This window comes from Euprymna scolopes, chromosome 9 (assembly GCF_053919585.1).
Source record: "Euprymna scolopes isolate OS-2025 chromosome 9, ASM5391958v1, whole genome shotgun sequence".
Classification (NCBI taxonomy): Eukaryota; Metazoa; Mollusca; class Cephalopoda; order Sepiida; family Sepiolidae; genus Euprymna; species Euprymna scolopes.
In genome coordinates, this window is record NC_136490.1 from 158,351,896 (window position 1) to 158,374,951 (window position 23,056).

Consider the following 23,056-nt stretch of genomic DNA (forward strand, 5'->3'; position numbering starts at 1 on the left):
CAGGATGGGCATCAAGATAGGTCTGAACTATGGGGAGGGTGAGGAACTTACTCCTTGTGACTTTTGGTTATCCCTAAGCTCAAGGAAAACCTTAGAGACTGTCGTTATGAGACAATTGAGGAGATGAAAAAGCTGTGACGAGGGTCATTGACATGCTCACACAAGAGGACCCCCATGGGGTCGTCCAGAAGTTGCTGGAACGGCACAAGTGCACTGCACCCGGAGAAAATTATTTCGAAGGTGACTAGAGTTTCATGTGTGTACTATCAATAAAAGTGCACATATTAAAAAGTCTGGAAACTTATTGAATACACCTCGTATATACGATATGTATGTTAGTAGCAGTCACTCAAGGCAGGTTGAACCGACTTCCCCCAAAGGAAGAAGTTACAGTGAAATATCGTTCACAAGTGGTCCACAGTCACATAAACCAATGTATACCAAGTATTTCAAGGAAGAATTTACCAGTAAAAACCCTTGTAATAGATATCCAAAGCACTCAACTCATAGATTCATAGTGATTTAAAATTTCCTTGATTAATGATGAAACGATTAGCAAAACACTGAAGAAAATGGAAAAATTGTATCCAGAAAAATGTCCGAAGATCTTTTAAAGATTATGCACCAAATTATTTAAAATACAGACATTAAAGTGAATATAACAACAAAAATTTCCATTTAATTGGATTTATAATTTTCTTACCTTTGGGGGAAGGAGGGAGGTCTTGTTTTCAACTTTAATACATGATAAAATGAATTGGAAGTTTTCAATGCAATTAAAAGTACAACAACCATTAGTCCAGCGTGACATCAAATTTAAAAGGCGTTTTCCAAACTATTTTTTCTTTACATAAATAGTCTGTAATGTGAACTATTCACACATGCACATTCGTGAAACAGCAAACAGATAAAAACCAATGACTAATGTAATAAATTTTCAATTTTGACCCCCTTAGCCCTTTTTTCGCCGGATGAAAATGAATTAAGGTTTTTCAAATGTCTGTATATCAAAACTTCGTTATATAGATTGAGAAAGTGGTCTCACACACATACACACATTCTCATTTTTATAGATATATAGATAAATTTATACATTCACATTAACACAGCAACTTTCTTTAAACATATTTATGAATCTAGAAATGTGGCTGATATACCGTTATCAAAAAATATAAAATTAAATCCAATAAAGAAAATGAAAAGGTCAAAACAATCATCCTTAGCATTAAGATTTGGGGGGGGGGAGGTCTTTTACAGCATATCAGCCCTTTTGGGGTTCAATTATTTTGGCAAAAGATTTTATGATTCAAGTTGTTCGAATAAATATTCATTTATGATGTTTAGTCTGGTTGCGAAGAAAAATTGTTTTTGTTTTTGGCTTTGCAGAACATGAGTTTTTCAAAAGAAAAAAAGAAAACAATAACATAAAGGTTTGGTGCATTAAAGTTAGCAAAGTTATTCCCAGATAGCAGTAAGAAAAAAAAAAAAACAAAAAAAACTTTAAAGCAAACATGTAAAAGTGATGCCGTTGAGAAAATTTTGTGAAAAAAAAATCTTTTTAATTTTCTTAGCGTTTACATTCTAACTAGCAGGCTTGCTTATATTTAAATTCATGCAGATTTTGTATCTTTTTTTAATATGGATCCAATTCTTTATCACACACACATTTTATATATACATATATATATGTATATATATATATATATACCAGCTGGCAGCCCGGCATTGCCTGGTCATACAATACGCTTAAACATGATAATTTATGCAGATTGTGTATGTATTATAGAATCAAGCCTCTATTGAATGTTATATATTATGAGGAATAATTTGCCCGGTGGACTAATTCGAAAAAAATAAAACATCTATAAAAATAATGATAATGTCGTTCATTAAATTCCGTCATGTTTGTTTACAATATCACGTCGGCTGATATTTGGGCTTGATGATGAATGTCCTAAAAAAGTCACTTCTGATTAATGTTTAGTTTTAAAATATGCAAATGAAGAAACGATTTGTGATGATTTTAAACTTAATGATTTTTTTTTTTATCATAAATTGAACTCATTCATAAGAAAAAATTAAAATAAAATGGCGAGGTGCACCCGAGCTGGAACAGGGGATCATCCGATCTGTAGTCAAATGCTATAACTCCAGATTATAATAAACCTGTTTTTTCTTTAAGAAAAATAATTTGCTGAAATTTTATTATCTTCCTTTGCTGCTGTAACATAAAATATTTCCCTGTAAAATTTATCTTTTATCTATAAGAGAGAAATGCTATTTTTAAGATCGGATTTTTTCGACTTCCAATACTTATCAGATGAATTTCTGTACAGAACATATCGAAGAACACTGCCAGACATAAATTAGCTTTGTGTGAAATTTGCAAAAGATAGGTTTAACTGTTTCATAACCTAAGAGGAAGGAACTCACACACACACAAAATGACTTTTCTATAACAGTATAGTGTAATCTATATATATATATATATATATAAAAAATAAAAATTACAATAAGTTTACCAAGGTAATCAAAATGGTAAACTTAAAATATATTATAAATATTAAAGAGTTAATATTTACAAGTAATCTCAACCAGATGTAAAAGCTCAATAAAACCGAAAAGGAAATAGAGCTTATAATATGAACAAATGATTAATAAAACATGTTAAAAGACATCTTGAAAAAGAGTTAAAAACATATTTAATCTTAAAAAAGGAAGCACAAGATAAGTGGATAGTCTTTTAACATGTTTTATTAATCATTCGTTCATATATATATATATATATATATATATATATATATATAAGTAAAAATGTCTGTCTGTACATTTTCCTACCAAATAACTTAATTTTCGGTCTACAGACTCGAAATTTGGCATAAGGGGTATTGAGATTTGGGAAAATCTTTTTAATCGGTTTACGGCCAGAAATTTTGCTGTTAAGGGGTCAAATTTCAACGATGAAAGTTAAAAAAAAAAAAATTGATGTCTGCGGTCTCTACCCACTTTTCTCTATGGTAGTTAAGAAAGCCTATTATATAGAAAGGCATTACCGTACATATTCACACTTTTTAATATATACATATGTACATAAAGTTATGAACAGTACATAGGGCCTGAGCAAAGCCGGGCGGAACTGCTAGTATATATATATATATATATTAGTTATATTTTGGAAAAAACGATTCCAGCAAAGTGCTCAAGGAAAAATTCCAAAAAACAAGAGCATATTTATATTTTCAGAAAGTTTAGATAAGATAAATCATCGGCACCGTTGGGTTCAAATCTGATAATAGGGGACTGTTTTAGATCTATAAGGTTTGAAACCGACAATACAGATGACTTATCTCATCTAAACTTCTTGAAATATATATATATTAGTACTTATTTAAAAAGTTAAAAAAAAAAAAAAAATGACTTGAATGAGTCCATGAGTGCCAGGAGTCGAAATTGAAACCAAAACATTTAATGTTACAGCCACATTCTCTACCATTTGAGCTATCGACAAATAAAGATTTAAAATCAAAACCTCAATCCATGAATGAATTTGCGCATGTGCAAATATGTCAGCAATGTGAAATGAACATTTTGTATTCCAACTTGCCAACATATTCATCCATCCAAACCAAGATTTTACTTGTTAGAAACGATCGTTGGTGCATGATTAATATTTCCTGTTAATTTCAGTGTTGTGTGACCAGTAGTTTAAGATTTTATCGGTTAAATCTTCATACACATATATATACTAATATATATAGTATATGATACATTTACTGTTTTATTTATATAAATTCTAGGAAATTTTTCAAATGAAATTGTTTTTCATTGAAATAAAAAGAAAGGAATTTCCATTCAAATAAAAAATAAAAATGGAAAAAATTTTTTATACCAATGTGCCATATTTTCAGGGGAAAAAAACAACTGTGCAGTGAAATACTTACAAGAAGCATGAAAACATTGTGATTCCGATTTGATGCACAAAGGTCGACTAATAAATTCTAATGAAAACCAGTGTGAACGCCCAAGCGCCAATTATTTGTATAGAACCGGTGGAAGGGGAGAAAAAGCTTCTGCCAACCAGTTTGAAAAGATCTGAACAATTGCAACAAAAGAGCATGGGAAATCAAAGGAGAGGCAGATTTAACCTCAATCCGAGAAATAGTTGCACCATATACATTGAAAAATAAAAGACCAAATGCTACATGGTTGAAAGGTCATTAAAATTACACCAACAACATGAAAAAGTAACTATTACTCGCAATAGGAATTGAGGCAAACTAAGAAAACAGATCTTGTACACACAAAGACTCGATATCCTTTTAGACAGAGCGTTATAGCAATAATATACGAGATGCCTTCAATAAATTTCCAGACATTTTTGTAATGGCACTTTTATTGATAGTACATGCATGAAACTAGTCCCCTTCAAAGTAATCTCCTTCGGCCGCAATGTACTTGTTGTACCGTTCCAAGAACTTCTGGAAGGCCCCATGGAAGTCCTCCTGGGTGAGAAATTGTCTCATAACGACAGCCTCTACGGTTTTCCTTGAGCTTAAGAAATAACCAAAAGCCACAGGGAGCAAGGTCTACACTATAAGGAGGCTGACAAACTGCCTTTATGCCCATCTTGGTCATGACAACCTTTTTCTTTCTGATCTTCTCTATGCACTATTGGGACAAATTCGTGAAAATTTTCCAATAAGTGGTGCACAGTTCCCACACTGACATCAAGCTGTGCACTTATTGTCTCTAGAGACACACGACAGTCCATATTCATGAAATTCTTTATTTGACCAATCAATCCTGGTATTCTGACTTCCTTACTCCTCCCACACCTCTCATCATCCCTCATACTCCCTGTCCTCCTTGAATCTCATGTTACTCAAAAACAGATACTCGATTTATGATGGTTCAAAAGTAGTCTCAAGCATTCCATACATTTGAGTGGCATTTTTTTCCCAAGTTTAAAAATAAATTTTATTGCATAGCATTCTTCTTAAGTATCCTCACATCCAGATTGTATTTTTAAAATTGATCAGCTGTGACAATCAGACTTTAGTAGAGTGTATTCAAATTTCTGCTGTAGCTGTTCATTTGAACTTGAAATCATAAAAAACGGTTGGTCATCTCATATGATGTATAGCAATAATATATTGAAGTTTCAAGAGTCTATGACAATTTGAAATGCCTGTACAGAAAATGTTAGGAAACTGCCTTCAATAAGTTTCCAGGCATTTTCTGTACAGGCATTTAAAAATCCAGATTTTTCCCCACATCAAATCAATATCACATCCAGCCTTTGTGGAGAGGCAGCAAATAAGAATGCATGATAGTTTTAAGACATTCTGTTGATTCATTTTTTCAATTAAATAAGCTTTTATATATATATATATATATATATATATATATATATATATATATATATATATATATATATATATATGAGAGTGTAGCCATCAACAATTGTAGGTTTTTCAGACTTGTTACTTTTTTAAATATTTAAAACTATTAAAAAATGATAAAAGTCTGAATAACCTACAATTGTTGCTGGCTACACTTTTAAATATACACTTTTTTCTCTCGCTGGAACCACACAACCATCACTTTATAAATATATATATATATATATATATATATATATGAGAGATCAGATTTATATCATATGATTTAATGATCTAATCTCAGTTTCGAAGCAAAGAAAAACTGACACATGTTACTAGGAGAATTTAAAACGTATATTAAATTCAAATAAAATAAAAATCAAGGCATCAGAATTTCTTGGAAAATAAAAATTCATTTGGAAAAAGAAAATGGTGAGATTTTTGTGTTACTATTTGAATTTAAATTCTAGAAACGAGTGTAAGTTTTTCTTTGCTAAAGCTGCCAAAATATTATGATAGATAACATGGAGTAAATAGAGAATTCTGTTGGAAATTCCATGCAGATTATTTAATACAATCTGTGTCGTTAATTATTTTTCATCACACCTAAAGCCACTGTCAGCCACGGCGAAATGAGAATAGTAGCTTGCAGAAACCAAATATTTGTGAATTTATCAGGGTTATTACAAATTATTGGATGTAAAACGGACTATTCTTTGTTAGCATAATACTTTGATATCAAATCAAAACTATTTAAAAAGCACTCATCTAGCTACAACCACTATCAACAATTTCCCACACTATCAGTGCCTAAATCCATACACAAATTTCATCAACAAAGCTTCTTTCCTAGAACTGTCCACCTGTGGAAATGTTATGTTGGTAGTTTCCAAGCTGGCTATAACATGGTCATCTTCAAGTTCAATGTAAACAAGTTCTTGTTGAGCTGTCCCTTTAAATAATCAAATTCTACCCAATTTCCAACACTAAAGATTACTATGCTGTTTTGTCAGCGACCACCTTACACTCATTAACCCTTTTCCTTGAGTGGCTTTTGGGCCTTGATAAGTGGTGACTCGCTTGCAAAAAAAAAAAAAAAAACCTTTTGTTCAGACTTTTCTTTTGGATTATTTTTGCTTTGATTTGCATCCATTCAACTGAATTTTGTTGATTGTTGTATATTGATCATCACGTTGTGAATTCTTTCAACTTTTAAAGAAGTGAATCAATTCAAGTTTAGAAAATATGCACATAAAGTCAATTTTGAGGATGTTAAATTATTGATTCCAAGTTGAGGAGAAGAGTTTGGAATTTTTTTCATGTTTTCTTTATTTTTTAAAAATTCAATTCGTTCTCATGCATATACACTTGCTAAACCATTTGTAATTGATGGAAAATAAATTAAAAAAAAAAAAAAACAAAAACAAATGTGTCCATATTTTGTCCAAGGCAACGCTGAAGAAGAATATATCAGCCTTGTGGTTGTGTGTGATGCAGTTTTTACCTTTTAGATGAACACATATGCAGAGACAATTCCTCTTTATTAATAGATTAGTGGGGGGGGGGGCGTTGTTCGGTTGTAAAATACGGTTGAATAAAAAAAAAAAAATTTGAACGGAACTTGGCTGCCATCTTATTGTGTTATTAAAAGAAAAAAAATACCATGTAGTGGATGTGAACTACAAAAATTAAGTTAGTAAACGAGATGTGGATCGATTTTGTCTCAAAAAACTGTTTAATGTTAGCTGCATGGAGAGACTATAATGGAACCAGGGTTGTGCAATCCCTGTATGCACCTGTCTGAATTGATGGTATTGCTGGAGTTCAGTGGAAAGGAAAAATCCAAGACAACTGAAAACAACACCTGAATAAGCGAAAACTGACTCAGGGTTTTCAGTCTAGAGTACCTATTTACTTTGCCTCCCCGCAGGACAGAGTTAGACAGCACGGTCGTTTTTAACGTGGAGAAAAGAACAAAAATAAAAATTGCCTCAGTCGTGAATGATTTTTCCTCCGCTGACAGAACAAAAAAATGAAGTGTAGCATCTGAAGAACAAATACTACACTTTGATCTTGGTCCATTCTAGAGTAGTTGCACAGCCAAAGTTTAAGAATCTATAAATGGAGGGAGATTATGTGTTCATATCTTCTCCAAAGGTATTAGTGAAAGTAATGAAATAATCCCAGCAGAATTGAAACCTAACTGCTCCTACCCGGCATTGTCCGGGATGCATTCATTTTTTTAGATTTTATTTGTTTGCCTGTTTTTAAACTTAAGATATAGAAAAGTTCCTACCATATTCTTCAATTTGCTTAACTTTGGTGGTTCTAACAAGAACCGGTGTGTCAACATGATTATGCTGAAGTTAAGCAACATTGAGCCTAATAAGTACCAAATGGGTGACCAATTTGGGAATACCAGGTGTTTTAAGTAGGAGGATGTAGATCTCCCTGCAAGAGCTGCAAAAACCTAACAAGGATATACATGCAACTGGGGACCACTTGTGAATTCCATACTCCCATGAGACTTCCTCCTTTGGAGGAAGCCGGTTAAACCCACCTAAACGTAGTATCACTTTAGATGGATATTCTTTAATTTAAAATGAGATTTGCCTTGCTGATTTTTATTTTTGCAGTGACTATTTCTCATATTAGTAATAGTCTGGTTTGGATTAGCATTCTTGTTTTTTTTTGTTTTGTTTTTTTTTTAATAAATCGTATCAAATTACATCATTATATCGCCAATAACATGTTACAACAATAAAAAATAAAAATTGTCTCGTCAGAAACAAAGTTTGTTTTGTTAATTTAAATGATACTCAACTTATTTTAAAAATTCGAAAAGAGAACTATATGTTAGGCGAACAAGTGTGTGCGCGTTTTTCTTTTTTTTTTTAGCCATAATTTACCCATTTAGCTTTACAGAGATTATTTTATTGAATTTCACACAAACAAAAAAAAACATTGAGACATAGTGTGAAAAAAAAAAAAATGAACAAGTGCATAAACTTTTTTCACCCTGAAATAATAAACCTGGTTTTGTGAGAAAATATTCCCCTGGATCCGACAAGATTTTCCTTGACACGGTGAAGAAGGTACACTTCAACAACCAGTTTCGCCATCATAAAATCTCAGTTAATTACCAAGTCAGAAGAAAGCAAGTCAAATTGTAGTGTCGGAACTGTTGGGATATCTCACTCATTTTGTAGTTGTTATCAAAATGTGGGAGGAAATTCATTATTCTTAATCCTAATTGTGTGCGCGTATATATATATATATATATATATATATATATGTGTGTGTGTGTGTGTATATATATACACACACACACGCACGCACGCTTATATTAAATTTTCAACATGTCTTAACTTCTATATTTTTGCTTTTAAATTCATTAATCTAGTGGGTAATTCTTCAGAATTGTACAAGTCAATGACGACCGAATATGACTTCAATATTTTGACATAGGTAATAATTACCCCATCAACAACAACAAAAAAATGCTGGATTATTTAGGCCGTTTATTTTATCTATAAAAGCGAGAATGTGTGTGTGTGTGTGTGTGTGTGTGTGTGTGTGTGTGTGTGTGGTTATGAAGAACACTTCTCAACCTATATACTCAACGAATTTTGTGTATATATATATAGACTTAAAATTTAGTATGTAAGGTATTCAGACAAGTGGAAAACTTTAACTCGTTTTCATCCTGAAAAAAAATAAATAAATAAAAAGGCTGCTAAGTGGTCAAAATTGAAAAATATGTACATGGGAAGGGGAGGATCATAGGAATTTTATCTATTTGTCAAGCGTTTTACAAACACTTTTTAAAAGTCGTGGCAAGCTATCTTACTTTACTCACTGTCTTTAGGTTTGATTTCGATCTCAGCTCGAGTATATATGTGCATATATTATTTTATTTACAAGAAGTAATAGAGTTTAGGAAAAAAACAATACTTGCATTCACATGACTCGGTTTCTTTGTGTTTTTTCTTCATTTTTTTTTTTTTTTAAGGAATTTAACGTTACGTCTAATATCGGGGAGCAATGGCGGGTACATCTAGTTTATAGATATTTTTTTTTTTGCACTACCTTGACAAATTTTGTTCCTGAATTTTGCGGTAAAAATAAAGATATCACATTTAATTTCTCATTTTTATTGTGAAAATAAAATCAGCATTTTTCAGTGTCTTATCTTATATTAATATAAATAAATTGTAAATATTATAAATTTAAAATGTGACAAACGACATCTTGTTTGAATATATTAGAAACATACACGTCATAATAATTCCGTGCCGGATAAAGTATATTTGCGAAGAAGTTGTCTTTAATAAAATATGAATTTAATGAATACAAAATACATTCATAAACTTAATGAAAACAATTTGTTTTAATTATTTTTTACGGTAATGCTGGTTACAGGTTGAAAATAATCCATCTGAAGGTGGGGGTAATACCAGTGACAAAGTGCTAACAATCACATTCAATCGACATGACTTGTTACAATCCTTCGATATTACTGTTTTACGTAAATCAAAATATGTCCAAACTTTATTTTCTTTGTAAAATAAACATTTTTGGTATAAGAAAAAGAAAATTAAAATACTAAATTAAAATTACATTTCCAAGATTTAAAAGAATTATTAAGCCTTATTATTTTATTTTTTTTTTTTTTTTTAGCACGAGAAAAATTTAATTCGAGATCAACACTCAGTTGTATCCAAAATTCAGGTTAAAATTAAGCAAAAATAGGCGAGATATTGTAAATGTGTCTATAGTACAATTGAACGAAACTGATCTCCAGGGTTTGTGACACAGTGACAGGTTGCAAGAGTATTGGATGTCTGTGGAAGAAGACGAAGATGGAGAAGAAGACGGAGAAGAATCTTGTGCATGGTTAGAATAATAGCACGGCAAGAGAACACGATTCGGAAAACGTGACAGGTTGCATATTACGAGGGAAGCGATAGGGAGTGGGGGGGGGGGGCGGCGCCTTTGTCTGCAAAGAACTATTTATTTGATAAGAGAACAAATAGGTTTTCATTGGCTTCATAACCAAAATATCACAAAATCTATTGAGAGATTTGTTTTTTGTAAAAAAAATTTTTTTTTTCAAGTCGACAGAGTTTAGTAGAGAGAGAGAGGGGGGGGGCTGTGTGTGAGAAAGAGAGAAGAGGCGAGATCTCCCGGCTGCACGCGATGGTCAATGTAGGACAGAAATCCTAAAACCAGGAATTTCCGTTCTCAACTCACCAACTATCGATTAGCTCAACTCTCACATGATTTTGCAACATATTTGCAAATCTTTTGTTGATAGAAATCGGGAAATTGGAGGGGGGCGGTTCAAGTGTACTATAGAGATCCTTCAAATGCAAAATAGCTCACAAGTCCATTATTACTATTGTTGAAAGGATTATATTAGTCGAAATCGAAAAAAAAAATCGCAATTTTTAGGGTTGTCGGGAAAATGTGCTTATTTTTCGATGCAAAAAGATTTTATTTTTTTATTTTTTTTACCAATGTCTGCTGATAATAACAATAAAATAAATATTTATTGATTTTAAACTGCCAGTAAAACTAAAATCTAGAAATCACCCCCCTACACAAATGTATTTTTTGCGTTTGCGAAAATATATGCACATATATATATGGTTTATTTTGCAGTAATCCGAAAATTAAAAACAATTTATAGCTAAATATTTAGAGATTTAAAAAGAATTGGAGTCGGCAATTGCATTGGAATCGTCCTATCACAAATTACTTTTAATTTCGCCAAATTTTCTATTAAAAAGGTAATTATTACTGATCATTAATAAAACTGTTTTGCGGCTCTTCTACACTATTTGGACGAAATTTAGGAAATCGTAAAATTGAATTTCACATGAAAACCATGATATCTACGAATTCCTCGTATTTTTAAGATGATTATATCCAAAAATTACGAAAATCGATAAGGTAGAACATTATTTATTAAAGGAAATAGAAAATAGAATTTGATGAAAACGATCATAAGACACGGAGTTCAAAAGCGAGGTAATTTTCCGTTTTGATTTAAACAAGATGGCGGTAATTTTTCACCTAATATGATCAAAGTTGTTTTGTTTAATAATTCAGTAATATTTAGGTAATTTCGACTGCATAATTTGGAAGCTACCATTGTAACTTATTAGAATTGACAAAAAGCAGCTGAAACCATTGTTTTTTTTTTTTATCTGAAAACTCAATTTATCGACTACAAAGTCTCGTTCCAATTCTGTAGAAGCGCCTAAAACTTTGCTTCATAACCCCAACACACATATTTATATATAGTTTATATATTGTTAGTCAACATTCCAAAATCAGGTGTATTTAATCCTGTCCTATTTTATTCATTTTTTATGAAGTACGTCTTACACATGTTTCGTTGAATAAAGTGTAACATACTTTATAGTGTAGAGTGAGTAGATTTAGCGATTACTCACTTAGGAACCATGTAGCGTTTTAAAAACATGTAGCCATTTTTTTTTTTTTTTTTTTACATGGGGGTCACTCGAGGATAAGGATTAATGGGTATACATTAGGGAGCCACTCGAGGATAAGGATTAATGGGTATACATTCGTCGGAATTTTGTAACTTGGATTACTTAGGGGAACGGTCCAATAAGAACTTGTTCACGTTGGACTTGAAGACAATCAGATTGTGGTCAGCTGGAAAGCAGGCAAACGGAATAGAGTTCCACAGGCGAGCAGTTCTAAGAAAGAAGCCCTGTTCGTGGAATCTACGTCTAGGTGTAGGCACGGATAAAGAGTGTGGGAAATTGTTGATAGTAGTTCTAGCTAGACGCGTGTTTTTCATGAAAGTCTGGCGAGGGAGGACCATAGATTGAAGTTCAGATGAGCACTTGCTATGAAAATAATGATAAAGCAGGAACAGGCTCGCTAGGTCTCTTCTGTGGGAAAGAGGTTGCAGGGAAGAGAAAAGGACATCCCCCACTAAGCTACGACGTCTATTTTGAACTTTGTCAAGACAGGATAAGCTGCTTCTAGCAGATCCTGCCCAGATGTGGTAACAGTATTCCATCCTTGGCCGAACCTGGCTTTTATATAGGTAGAGAATTGCATCAGGAGTGAGATATCAACTGGAGCGGTAGAAGGACCCCACCATTTTTCCAGCGACTTTGGCAGTGGATTTGATATACGTGTGCCATTTCAGATTGGGAGTAAAGGTCAAGCTCAGAAGCTTGTCAAAACATGAAGACTCCCCAAGACGAGAGCCATTCATTTTGATTGATGGCAGCTGGGCAACAGAGCGTTGATGATAGATAGAAGCTTGGTTTTAGATGCATTAAAAGTAACCAAACCACTTTTTCCCCCCATTGTACCATGTGCTCAAGATCAGAGGAGAGAGAGTCAGAGAGAACTTGGTCGTTTACAGTCTTCGAAGTGCTACCGTAGATGATAGTGTCGTCAGCATAAATGTCTACGAATGATCTAAGGATGTGGTTTGGAAGATCATTGATGTAGCTCAGGAAGAGAGTTGGACCCAGGATGGACCCCTGAGGGACTCCAGCATTAATACTGTGAGCCTCTGATTTTTGCCCATCAACCACTACTCTTAAGAACCTATCAGAGAGAAATGATTTAATAGTTGAGAAGACATTTCCAGCTATACCATGACTGGAGATCTAGTGAAGTAGACCTTTATGCCATACCTTATCAAAGGCCTTTGATATGTCAAGAGCAATTGCCCTAGAGAGGAAAGCCTCCGTCGAGGGATTCGCCAATGAGATCCTTTATTTCTTTTAAATTAATTGTATCGGTACAGAGTAAAGTTTGTTGAAAATATGCAACAAAATTCTTTTTAGGCAATATTGAACTTTATTGCTCACACACTCCTCTTCCGAATTCGTAGCCGTGAGATGCCCTATTAAGCAGGGAAAAGACAACATTTAAAGTGATTTAAACGTTTTTAAACTGATATATTGAATAAAAAAAACTTAATCGAGTTATTTTAAGATAAGTTTAATTTTTATTTTATATTTAATTTTCATTTAAAAATCATTCCAGTAAATTTTAATAAATTTATCAAATTTTCCCTAAAAGAGAAAAGTATTTTTTTTTTTACATTAGGTCCACCCACCGTCACAATTTTCTTCAAAATGACGAATTTTATAGGTTTTCGACTATGCTGAATAAGAAAATCTATTTAATTTTGCAGGCGTAGTTTTCGAGATATAAAAACCTATATTATGAACTCTAATTCACTGGCCGCCATGTTTGTACGTGCGTAATAAACAAACATACTTCCCTGCAACCGACACTGCCACCTAGCGGAAACAAATCCACTTTTTTTTTTTTTTTCACAACTGAGAAATTAATAACGTGCATGCATGTAAAACAAAACAATTACGACTTTTTTCACTTCCTTGAGTAATTTCATGTTAAGAACGGCTTTCGGAATAAACACCCCATGGAGGGGGGGGGCGACAAATATTTGCCCCAAATTTAACTGTGATATTCGTTGTCAGCATACCCACCCGCAAATACTATAAAAATAAATGGAGGAGAGCAGTCAGTGTCAGTCGCAGAAAGTATATTTGTTTATCACGCACGTGTACAACATGGCGGCCAGCGAATTGCAGTACATAATACATGTCTTAATATCTCGAAAATTACTTGTCTCTGAAAAATTTAAGTGAGATTTTCTTATTCAGCATAGTCAAATCGTCATTTTAAATGATTGTGGAGGTGGACCTAATTAAAAATTAAAAAAAAAAAATGTTATCACTTTTTTTTATTATTAACACCGTCTGGTGTATTAGATCAATTTATTGATAATGATCCAGTAGTGGATTACTATTCCATGACTACGAATTCGGAATAAAGGCGTGTGAGCAAGAAAAGTCAATATCGTTTGTTTTAAATACATTACCATGTGTCTCAACGTTGTCAGAGAATAATAAACCATTATATTTCATGCTTGGAAAACTTAATTAAAATATATACCATTTCGAACTTAAGTTTGGAATCCACTTTAGAAATTAAAGATAACATTTTTTTTTTTTTTTTTTTTTTTTTATTACATTTTCACCCCAAACAAGGCAAATTGCCACTTTGGTGTAGGGGGCTACTATCAGGGGCAACAACTACTGGGGTACTATGTAGGGATTTGGGCAGCAAGGTGTCGGTTCACGTTACACTTGAACTTCTGCATGTCAGTACTGTTGGGGAAGCAGGGACCTGGAATGGAATTCCAGAGTCTTGCGGTTCTGGGGAAGAAACTATTGGAGTAAAAAGATCTTTTACATCTAGGGACCTCTACAGTGTGGGGGTGGGATCTAGTAGCCTGTCGGGTTTGTCGAGGGTGCTCGCGTTGTGGGGGCACAAGTGATTGCAGTTCGTCAGAGCATTCACCACTAAAATACTTGTAGAAAAGGCAGAGGGATGCAACATTTCGTCGATGGGACAGAGGCTGAAGCTTAGATGCCAGTTCAGGGCCTATCAGGTTTGCGACTCTCTTTTGAACCTTGTCAAGGAGCGAGAGACTAGTAGCCGATGCACCAGCCCAGATGTGGCAGCAATACTCCATACATGGGCGAATGGTGGCCTTATAGAGGTACAGGATACTTTCGGGTGTTAGTAGTTTTCTAGCACGGTAGAGAGAGCCTACCTTTCTTGCAGCGGCCCTGGCAATGCCTTCAATGTAATTGTTCCAACTCATGTTTCCTGTGAACGTTAGGCCAAGGAGTTTGAAAGATGGACTCTCAGATAAAGAGTCGTTGGCCATTGCTATGGGTGGTAGAGAGGGTTTCTTGTAATTATTGAATGAAACTAGTTTAGTCTTGGCAGCATTGAACGCGACCAACCACTTTTGTCCCCATTCCACTACAGATTGGAGGTCTTCCTCTAGTGTTTCTGCCATTTCTTTAGAAATGTGTTCATTCGTCTTCCTGTCGTGTCTGCCATAGAGTGTAGTGTCATCAGCATATATACCCATCTCAGAGGCAATGTTGTCGGGGAGGTCATTTATGAATATCAGGAACAATAGAGGTCCAAGGATAGAACCCTGGGGCACTCCCGCATTTATATCATATTGTTTAGATGTGCGACCGTCGAGGACTACCTGGATTTTTCTCTTATCTAAGAAGGATTTAATTATGTTAAGTATTCTACCAGTGATACCGTATGATCTGATTTTACTGAGGAGACCCTCATGCCATACCCTGTCAAAAGCCTTAGATATATCTAGAGCTACCGATCTGCCTTCCCCCGCAAGCGGGGGGAAAAAACATAGGACAGGACGACATTTCTTGTATTTTCAAAATAGTAATTTTTAAAAACTCATTGCGCAACGGCCCGCTATACTTTGAATGTTAATTTTTTTATTAGCAAAATAAAATCAGAACTTAACCTGAACACTAACCCTAAGTATGTGGGGATTGGAATACGGAAAGAATTTTTTTTTTTTTTTTTTTTTTTTTTTTTTAGCAAGCATTTTGCAAAATAAAAAATATGGTTGTCCATTCCACCCTAAATTATGTGTTAAAAAAACGAGTGACTTAACGCTTTCTGGTTAGGAAGTGGGCGATCATTTTACGTTACAAATTGAACTCGCATTCTAAAAATAGATTTTTAATTTCGATGTTATTAATCGGTCATATCACTGAAATTATATGAATAGAATTTTCATTAACAGCGTGAGGGCAATGTATAAAATTTTTACCAAATGAATAATTTTTAAATAACGAATTATTTAACTTTTAGATATTGAAAGAAAAATCTTGGAAACAATAAAAATAGACATCATTTATAGACGCCAGACGGATACAAACATTAAGTGTACAAAACTGTACGATCAGCAAGAATTCGCTTAAAAGATAGTAAAAAAAGTAAAAAAATAAAATACATCAACATTCTTCGAATAACAACGTGTTTCAAGAATGCGAGCATCTTCATCAATGAAGAATTCAGCATCCAAAGCAATCATCATCATCATGAAAAACACATTACAGTTTCGCGTAAACCATCAATGAAATTTTCTAGTTAAAAATAAATTGACAGTACAAACATATATGGAGTTAAGAAGCTATGATTAAAATAAAATTATGAGATAACTTTGTGTGTCTGTGTTTCTCGCCTCTGTGTGATTTACATATTTACGATTAAATAAAAAAAAAATGCAGTCGTGTAAAATTAAAAGATGGGTAATCGGGTAGAATACGGACCGTGCTGAAAGAACGTTATTATTTAGAAACCTATTCTGGTAAAATTTACTTATTTTCCATTTTACAATCACCTTTAGAATGACAATTTTCATAGGTTTTGGGGTATGCTGAAAACGAATATAACATTTAATATTGCTGCAAATAGTTTTTAGCAATGTATTAATTACAATGTAATTAATTAAGCAATGTAATTCCTCATGTTCTAAGTGGTAACCATTGCTGTAAGTGCACGTATATTTTTGGCGCGGTCCGTATAATACATAAGTACCTCTACTTTTTAAGAAATTATAGTACTCATGCAGAATACGTTATTTAGAAATCCATTCTTAATATGAGGAGAAAGTGCTCTGCAACTATTCTCACCGAATAATAAACAAAAGACGGTACTTATGCATTTATTGTACAGTGCTGAAATAATTTAGAAAGCCATTCTTAACATAGGAAGTGTGTTTTGTGATTATTATGTACTTCCACCTAACAATTTAATAAAGATATCGTGAAACTTGAATTCAACTTGAAAATATTAAAAATAGCACGGTAACATAAGTGCATAAGCAGTAAACACCCCCAAAATACCGTACAAATTGAATTTAACTTGAAAATCTGGTACTTGTGCACGTATATTACCGCGCTATGTTTTTTAAAATAGTATTTTCAAGTTTAAATTTTTACGATATTTTTGTTTAAATTGTTAGGTGAAATACAGAATAGTTACAAAACAATAACACTGTTAAGAATGGGTTTCTAAATAAGGATTTGTATTACTGTACACAGATTCGAAAAGTTGTCAAAAAACAAATATATAAATAAATGTTATCAAAGGCAAGGTAAGTTACTTCTTTTCTAACTAACTAGATATGTTTTTAGTGTTTTTATTTAATGTAACATGTTTATTCAGCTCGAAAAACATACAGTGTTTACCGATGTATTGGAAAATTTAAAATGACGCCCGACTCTCTTTGACACGGTAAGTTTGGGAAAAGGAGCTAAAAATAAAAACTATACAAAATACTGTTAAAAACCCACGAATATATGTCAATCTATGTTACGGTAACATATATTGAGCGAGTTTCTAAAAGTATTTTGTATAGCTTTTTATTTATAACTCCTTTTCTAAAACTTACCGTGTCAAAGAGAGAGAGTCGGGCGGCGGGCGCCATTTTAAATTTCCCAATACATCGGTAAACACTGTTTTTAGAGCTGAATAAACATGCTACATTAAATAAAAACACTAGAAAATTATCCAGTTAGGTAGAAAAGTAACTTATCTTGCCTTTGATAAATTTATTTGGTATATATTTGTTTTTTGACAACTTGTTCGAATCTATGTGTACAGTATTAGTATTAAAACCCAAAAAACGTTTTTACTGTTTGAATAAATTAAATACACCAGAATGCATTTCAGTTAATTCGTCAACAAGTCAGCCATTTTAAACGTTTTAATAGTTGAAACTAAAACTTATCTCGTGACCCTTGGAAACATGCAAGAAGCAACATGTCGAAAAGCAAATCCTCAATTAATTAAAAGATTGAAAGCTTTAGAAATTATGAAAGTGCGCGCTATTTTTTAAAATAGTGTTCAAATTAAATACAATTTTTGTCTTTTTTTTATTATTATTAAATTGTTAGTTGAAACTAGTTACCAAACACTCCTCACGTTAAGAATGGCTTTCTAAATAATGTTATTTCAGCAGAAAGTCCAGTTATTTAAAACCATTAGTTATAGTTTTATTTGGTTCAATTAATTATTTAATGGGATAAATAATATAGTTATAATTAACTTTTACTTTCAGAATCCAATTTTGTTTTTTTCTAATAAAAATTTGCTGGGTTTGTATTACTGTACACAGATTCGAAAAAGTTGTCAAAAAACAAATATATAACAAATGAATGTTATCAAAGGCAAGATAAGTTACTTTTCTACCAAACTGGATATATTTTTTGTGTTTTTATTCAATGTAACATTTTTATTCAGCTCGAAAAACATGCAGTGTTTACCGAATGTATTGGAAAATTTAAAATGGCGCCCGACTTTCTCTTTAACACGGTAAGTTCGGGAAAAGGTGTTATAAATAATAAACTAAGCAAAATACTATTAAAAAACCACCGAATATATGTCAACTTATGTCACAGTAACATATATTCAGCGAATTTCTAACAGTATTTTGTCTAATTTATTATTTTTTGACAACTTTTTCGAATCTATGTGTACAATAATACAAGCCCGATTTGCTTAGATATATAAAATATTTATACTACTACTTTCTTGATCTTTTGGCTAGGATCAAAGTGTAGTATTTGCTCTGATATACACTTTAGCCTTGTGTCTAACCGTGTTCGTGGGGAACCAAGTACACAGGAACTTTAAGGGGGGGGGGAGTAAAATTATATCCGAGAACGCCGAGTAGACACATTTATTTATTTTATTTAACAGGCATTTTTTGCAGTAGACAACAAAACGAAAAAAGTGATCAGAAACAAATATACAAGTTGCCTTTGCGTTATAACACAAATGTTATCAAAGGCAAGATAATTTACTCTTCTACCTACCTGGATAAATATTTGTGGGTGTTTTAACTCATTTTAAAGCGTTTATTTTGAAACACAAGTAGTGTCGAGTGTTAAGTTAGATCAAGAAGAAAAATGGCTAACAGGAGACAATTATCCGGAGAGTCTCGATAATCGATCGAAAATCTAAAAACATTACATTTTCTCACGATTTGTGAATTGAATGGATTTCTATAAGAATTGTTTAATTTTCGATTTTGGAGCTATTATCGAGACCCGTGACGGTTATGTTTTTTATTCAAATTTAAGACTCGACACTACTTGTGCTGATGTTTCAAAGTAAATAAACGCGTTAAAATGAGTTAACACGCAAAAAAAAAATATCTAAGTAGGTAGAAGAGTAACTTATCTTGCCTTGGTAGCATTTGTTTATTTGTCTTTTATCACTTTTTCGTTTTTTTTTTTTTTTTGTAATGCTTAAAAAAGAGGATAATAAATAAAACGGGTTGGCACACGAAAAAAAAAAAGTGGGGGGGGGGCAGTTATGACGACGTGGCCCTTTTACTTACTTGATAATCTTTTCTAAGATATTTTAAATATTATTTAAAATATTTAATAAATACAACGTATTCGTGCTTATTAGTCTTACGTGAAGTTGAATTGTTTAGAAACTTATTTGTATTTACAGGTAAGCTTCACACACACACACACACACACACACACACACACGGAAATAAATTACGCGGCAAAAAAAAAAAAAAAAAGAAACAGGCGTGATGGTGGGTGAACCTCTTTTCAAAAACCTGTACAGGTGAAAACTACTACACGTTTTCGTGGGGGTGTTTCCAAATATATCAGCGAGTAAAATTAGTTTTCCGGGTTCACAGTCAACAGAAATACATATATGATTTTAAAAATAAAAGAAATAGTTTACATTTTTTTTTAAAATACGGTATTTCTACATTTATTGTACCTTGATAAAATCATAACGTTATTTAGAAAGCCATTTTTAACATTACGAGGGGAGAGTGTTTTGTAACTATTCTGTACTTTCACCTAACAATTAAAAAAAAAAAAAAAAAAGATATCGTAAAACTTGAAAATATTTTAAAAAAAATAACAAAATAGCGCGGTACAATAAGCACACGATGAGTACCATTTACCAAGAATACGGACCGTGCTGAAATAACGTTATTTAAAAACACATTCCTGATATGGGTGGGAGGGGGAGGGTGTTTTGTAACTATTCTGTACTTTCATCTAACAATTATAATAAGATACTGTAAAAATTTAATTTAACTTTAAAATATTATCTTTAAAAATATCACAGGCGACGCAACGCACGGACCGCATTCTGCGTAAGTAGTAAAATTACTTATCTTTAAATATCTATCGACATATCGAAAACATTATACAAAAAAATATTTCCTATATGTATATACAGTAAGAAAGGTTAATTTTGTAAAAATAAACAAAAATGTATATTTAACGGAAATTATCTAAAACACAAACATTTCAACGTTATATAAGCAATCGTAATAGTTTTTGGTTTAAATAAAATTTAAATAAAAAATTAAGTTTTTAATCGGACGAAAATATCAATATTTTAAGTAAATATTGTCAAATTCGAAAGAAGGAGTATGCGGTTTTGTTGCTAGTGTCAACGAAGCAAACATGCAAAACATCTAACTCGTAATCCTTCAAATGAAAATAAGTTTATTTATTTACTGAAACAAAACAGATAACATTTATTTATAAACATTAAACTATACAATTAAATAATCAAATTATATTTACCTTCTGACAAGAAAATATATGCGTATGATCAACTTGCTTCATAATGGCCAAATGAAAGATGGGGTTTCTCCGTATTGAAAAACGACAGGAAAGTATCCAAAAATTTATAACGGTAGAATTAATAAGTATTTTTTTAAATAAATATTACAAGACAAAACACTTGAGTCTGTTGACGTTTTCTTTTTTAAAAAATCTTGTTTTTATCTATACTGATATAATATCAGCGTCGTGCGAGAAAGACATGATCGTTGTTGTGTTTTCGTCAGCACTTTGCACAAACTAATTACATATGCATGAATCCAACGGCAGGAGTTGAAGGTTTGAATGTTTCGCCGTATTTTTTTTTTTTTTCCGTCTTCTTCCCTAGTAGTCAGTGGGTAAAGGCATCACCACTGAGAGGGCAGCAGCCACATTCAACATGGAAACCTACTACCACCACTATCATCACAATCATCAAAATACTCTGTTTCATATAAGCATCATCATCTATCACAGCTACTACTTTAATTCACCGACCGCCGCGCCACACTACTACTACTACTACTAACTGTATCATAATATCCCACCCTCTCTCTCTCTCTCTCTCTCTCTGCCTGTCGTGCGTGGCTAATATGCCTTCTAATTAACGCGTGCGTTCAAACGCCGCTACGGCCTTTACAAAACTTCCGCATCGCTGTTAAACTTCTCTTTCTCGTTAACAGATCCCGGGAAATCCGTGCATTATATATATCTATGAACAATAAAATTTCTAATCAATTTAACAATATCTGAAGTAGGACGGCCCCCTCCCAATGTGAATGTGGCATTGTTGTGGTGACTGCTGACTGAGATGATTCTAGGATAGACATGTATTAGTATTTGTGACCAAGAAGTACAACAACACCTATTTTCGCCCCACATTTTTGAATGGCCTTTTGCATAATTTGTTGTTAATGTCAACAAATAAATATTTCAAAGTGTAGTATAAAATTAATTTGAAGTCATAAAGGGTAAAAAGAGAGACAAACCTCCCTCCCGAGAGGAATAATCTAGTTGAGTACAAAATTAGCCAAGACTGAAATCGTCAGCATTCTCTACTTAGGACGTCTCAGGCGATCGGCAATAAACTAACCTTCACTCTCACAAGAGGAGATAATGCCTGGGAGCCTGCATCTTCTATGGCCGAGCTGAACCATACTTCATTCGTACAATGAAGAGTTTGATGGCTCTAGTCAAACCATAGGTTGGCGAATGAGGTGAAGACAAATCTCGACTGGTATGGCAACTGAAAAAGCAGTTTTTTGTTAATGAAGTAAATGTGGTATTTGGGTGATTACTAAAATGAAAGTGATGGGAAAATGGTTAAAAAATGAAAAGAGCAATACTTGTACAAATGGGTCAGAATCCATCAAATTAAGAGTAGAATGAACAGAGGATGATCACAGATTTCCCAATTCCCCCACTTTTGATGACCTTGTGCCTAATTTGTAAATAAATTATTTTCATTGTGAATAAATAATTCAAAGTGTACTATCTGTTCTTTCGTCAGTTAAAAGAAGAATTTTAATTTTTTGTCCAAATCCAGAGTGCCTGTAGGGTGGGGGGGGGGGCATTTTCGGATTTAATTTTGCCCTCATGAGCAGGAAAATAAATAAGTACAATATCAAAGATTACCTTCTCCTTACTAAGAAGCGATTTATTCTTATTAATAAATTGAATAAAAAAAGTTAGCTGAAGTAGTACAATAGTACAAGTTTATTATCCTGTCTTTTAACTAGAAAATTATGAACTTGAGTTATCGTGCTTCCTTAACTAACCTCTTTGTATATCTGTTCATAAAGATGGCGACTATATTTTTCCAGTCTAGTTTTCATTTTGGTGGTTCATGTGTATAATGAAACACGTCTTATTTCTATATTTTTACTAGAACATGATATGAAAGATTGTTGGTTGCCTACTTCACAGAAAGGGTTGATATTTATCTCTCTCACGTGGCGGGAGGATGTGACACAAGGATTTGAAAGTAGAATTTAAAGAGCCCACTCTTTAAAGGAAGAGCTCTCTGGCCTGCAAAAAGTGCCTGGGCAACTCCATTAGCATTCCTTGGTAGAAGCCCCTCAGGTGATTAGCAATAAACTAACCCCTTCTCAAAAAAAAAAAAAAGCCAAAAAGCCATCTCAATAATGG

The 23,056-nt window shown here is 32.9% G+C and overlaps 1 protein-coding gene across 1 annotated transcript in view; it reads right to left on the reverse strand.

The window, feature by feature from the left end:
* LOC145284943 (ras-GEF domain-containing family member 1B-like) overlaps nt 1-21,435 on the reverse strand; it is a 102,214-nt gene extending 80,779 nt beyond the window's left edge. Inside the window, exon 1 of the mRNA XM_080134041.1 lies at nt 20,891-21,435. Within this exon, the coding sequence (XP_079990167.1) occupies nt 20,891-20,932 (42 nt within the window). The 5' untranslated portion in view covers nt 20,933-21,435. The remainder of the gene's footprint in view (nt 1-20,890) is intronic.
* Nucleotides 21,436-23,056: the final 1,621 nt, after the last annotated feature.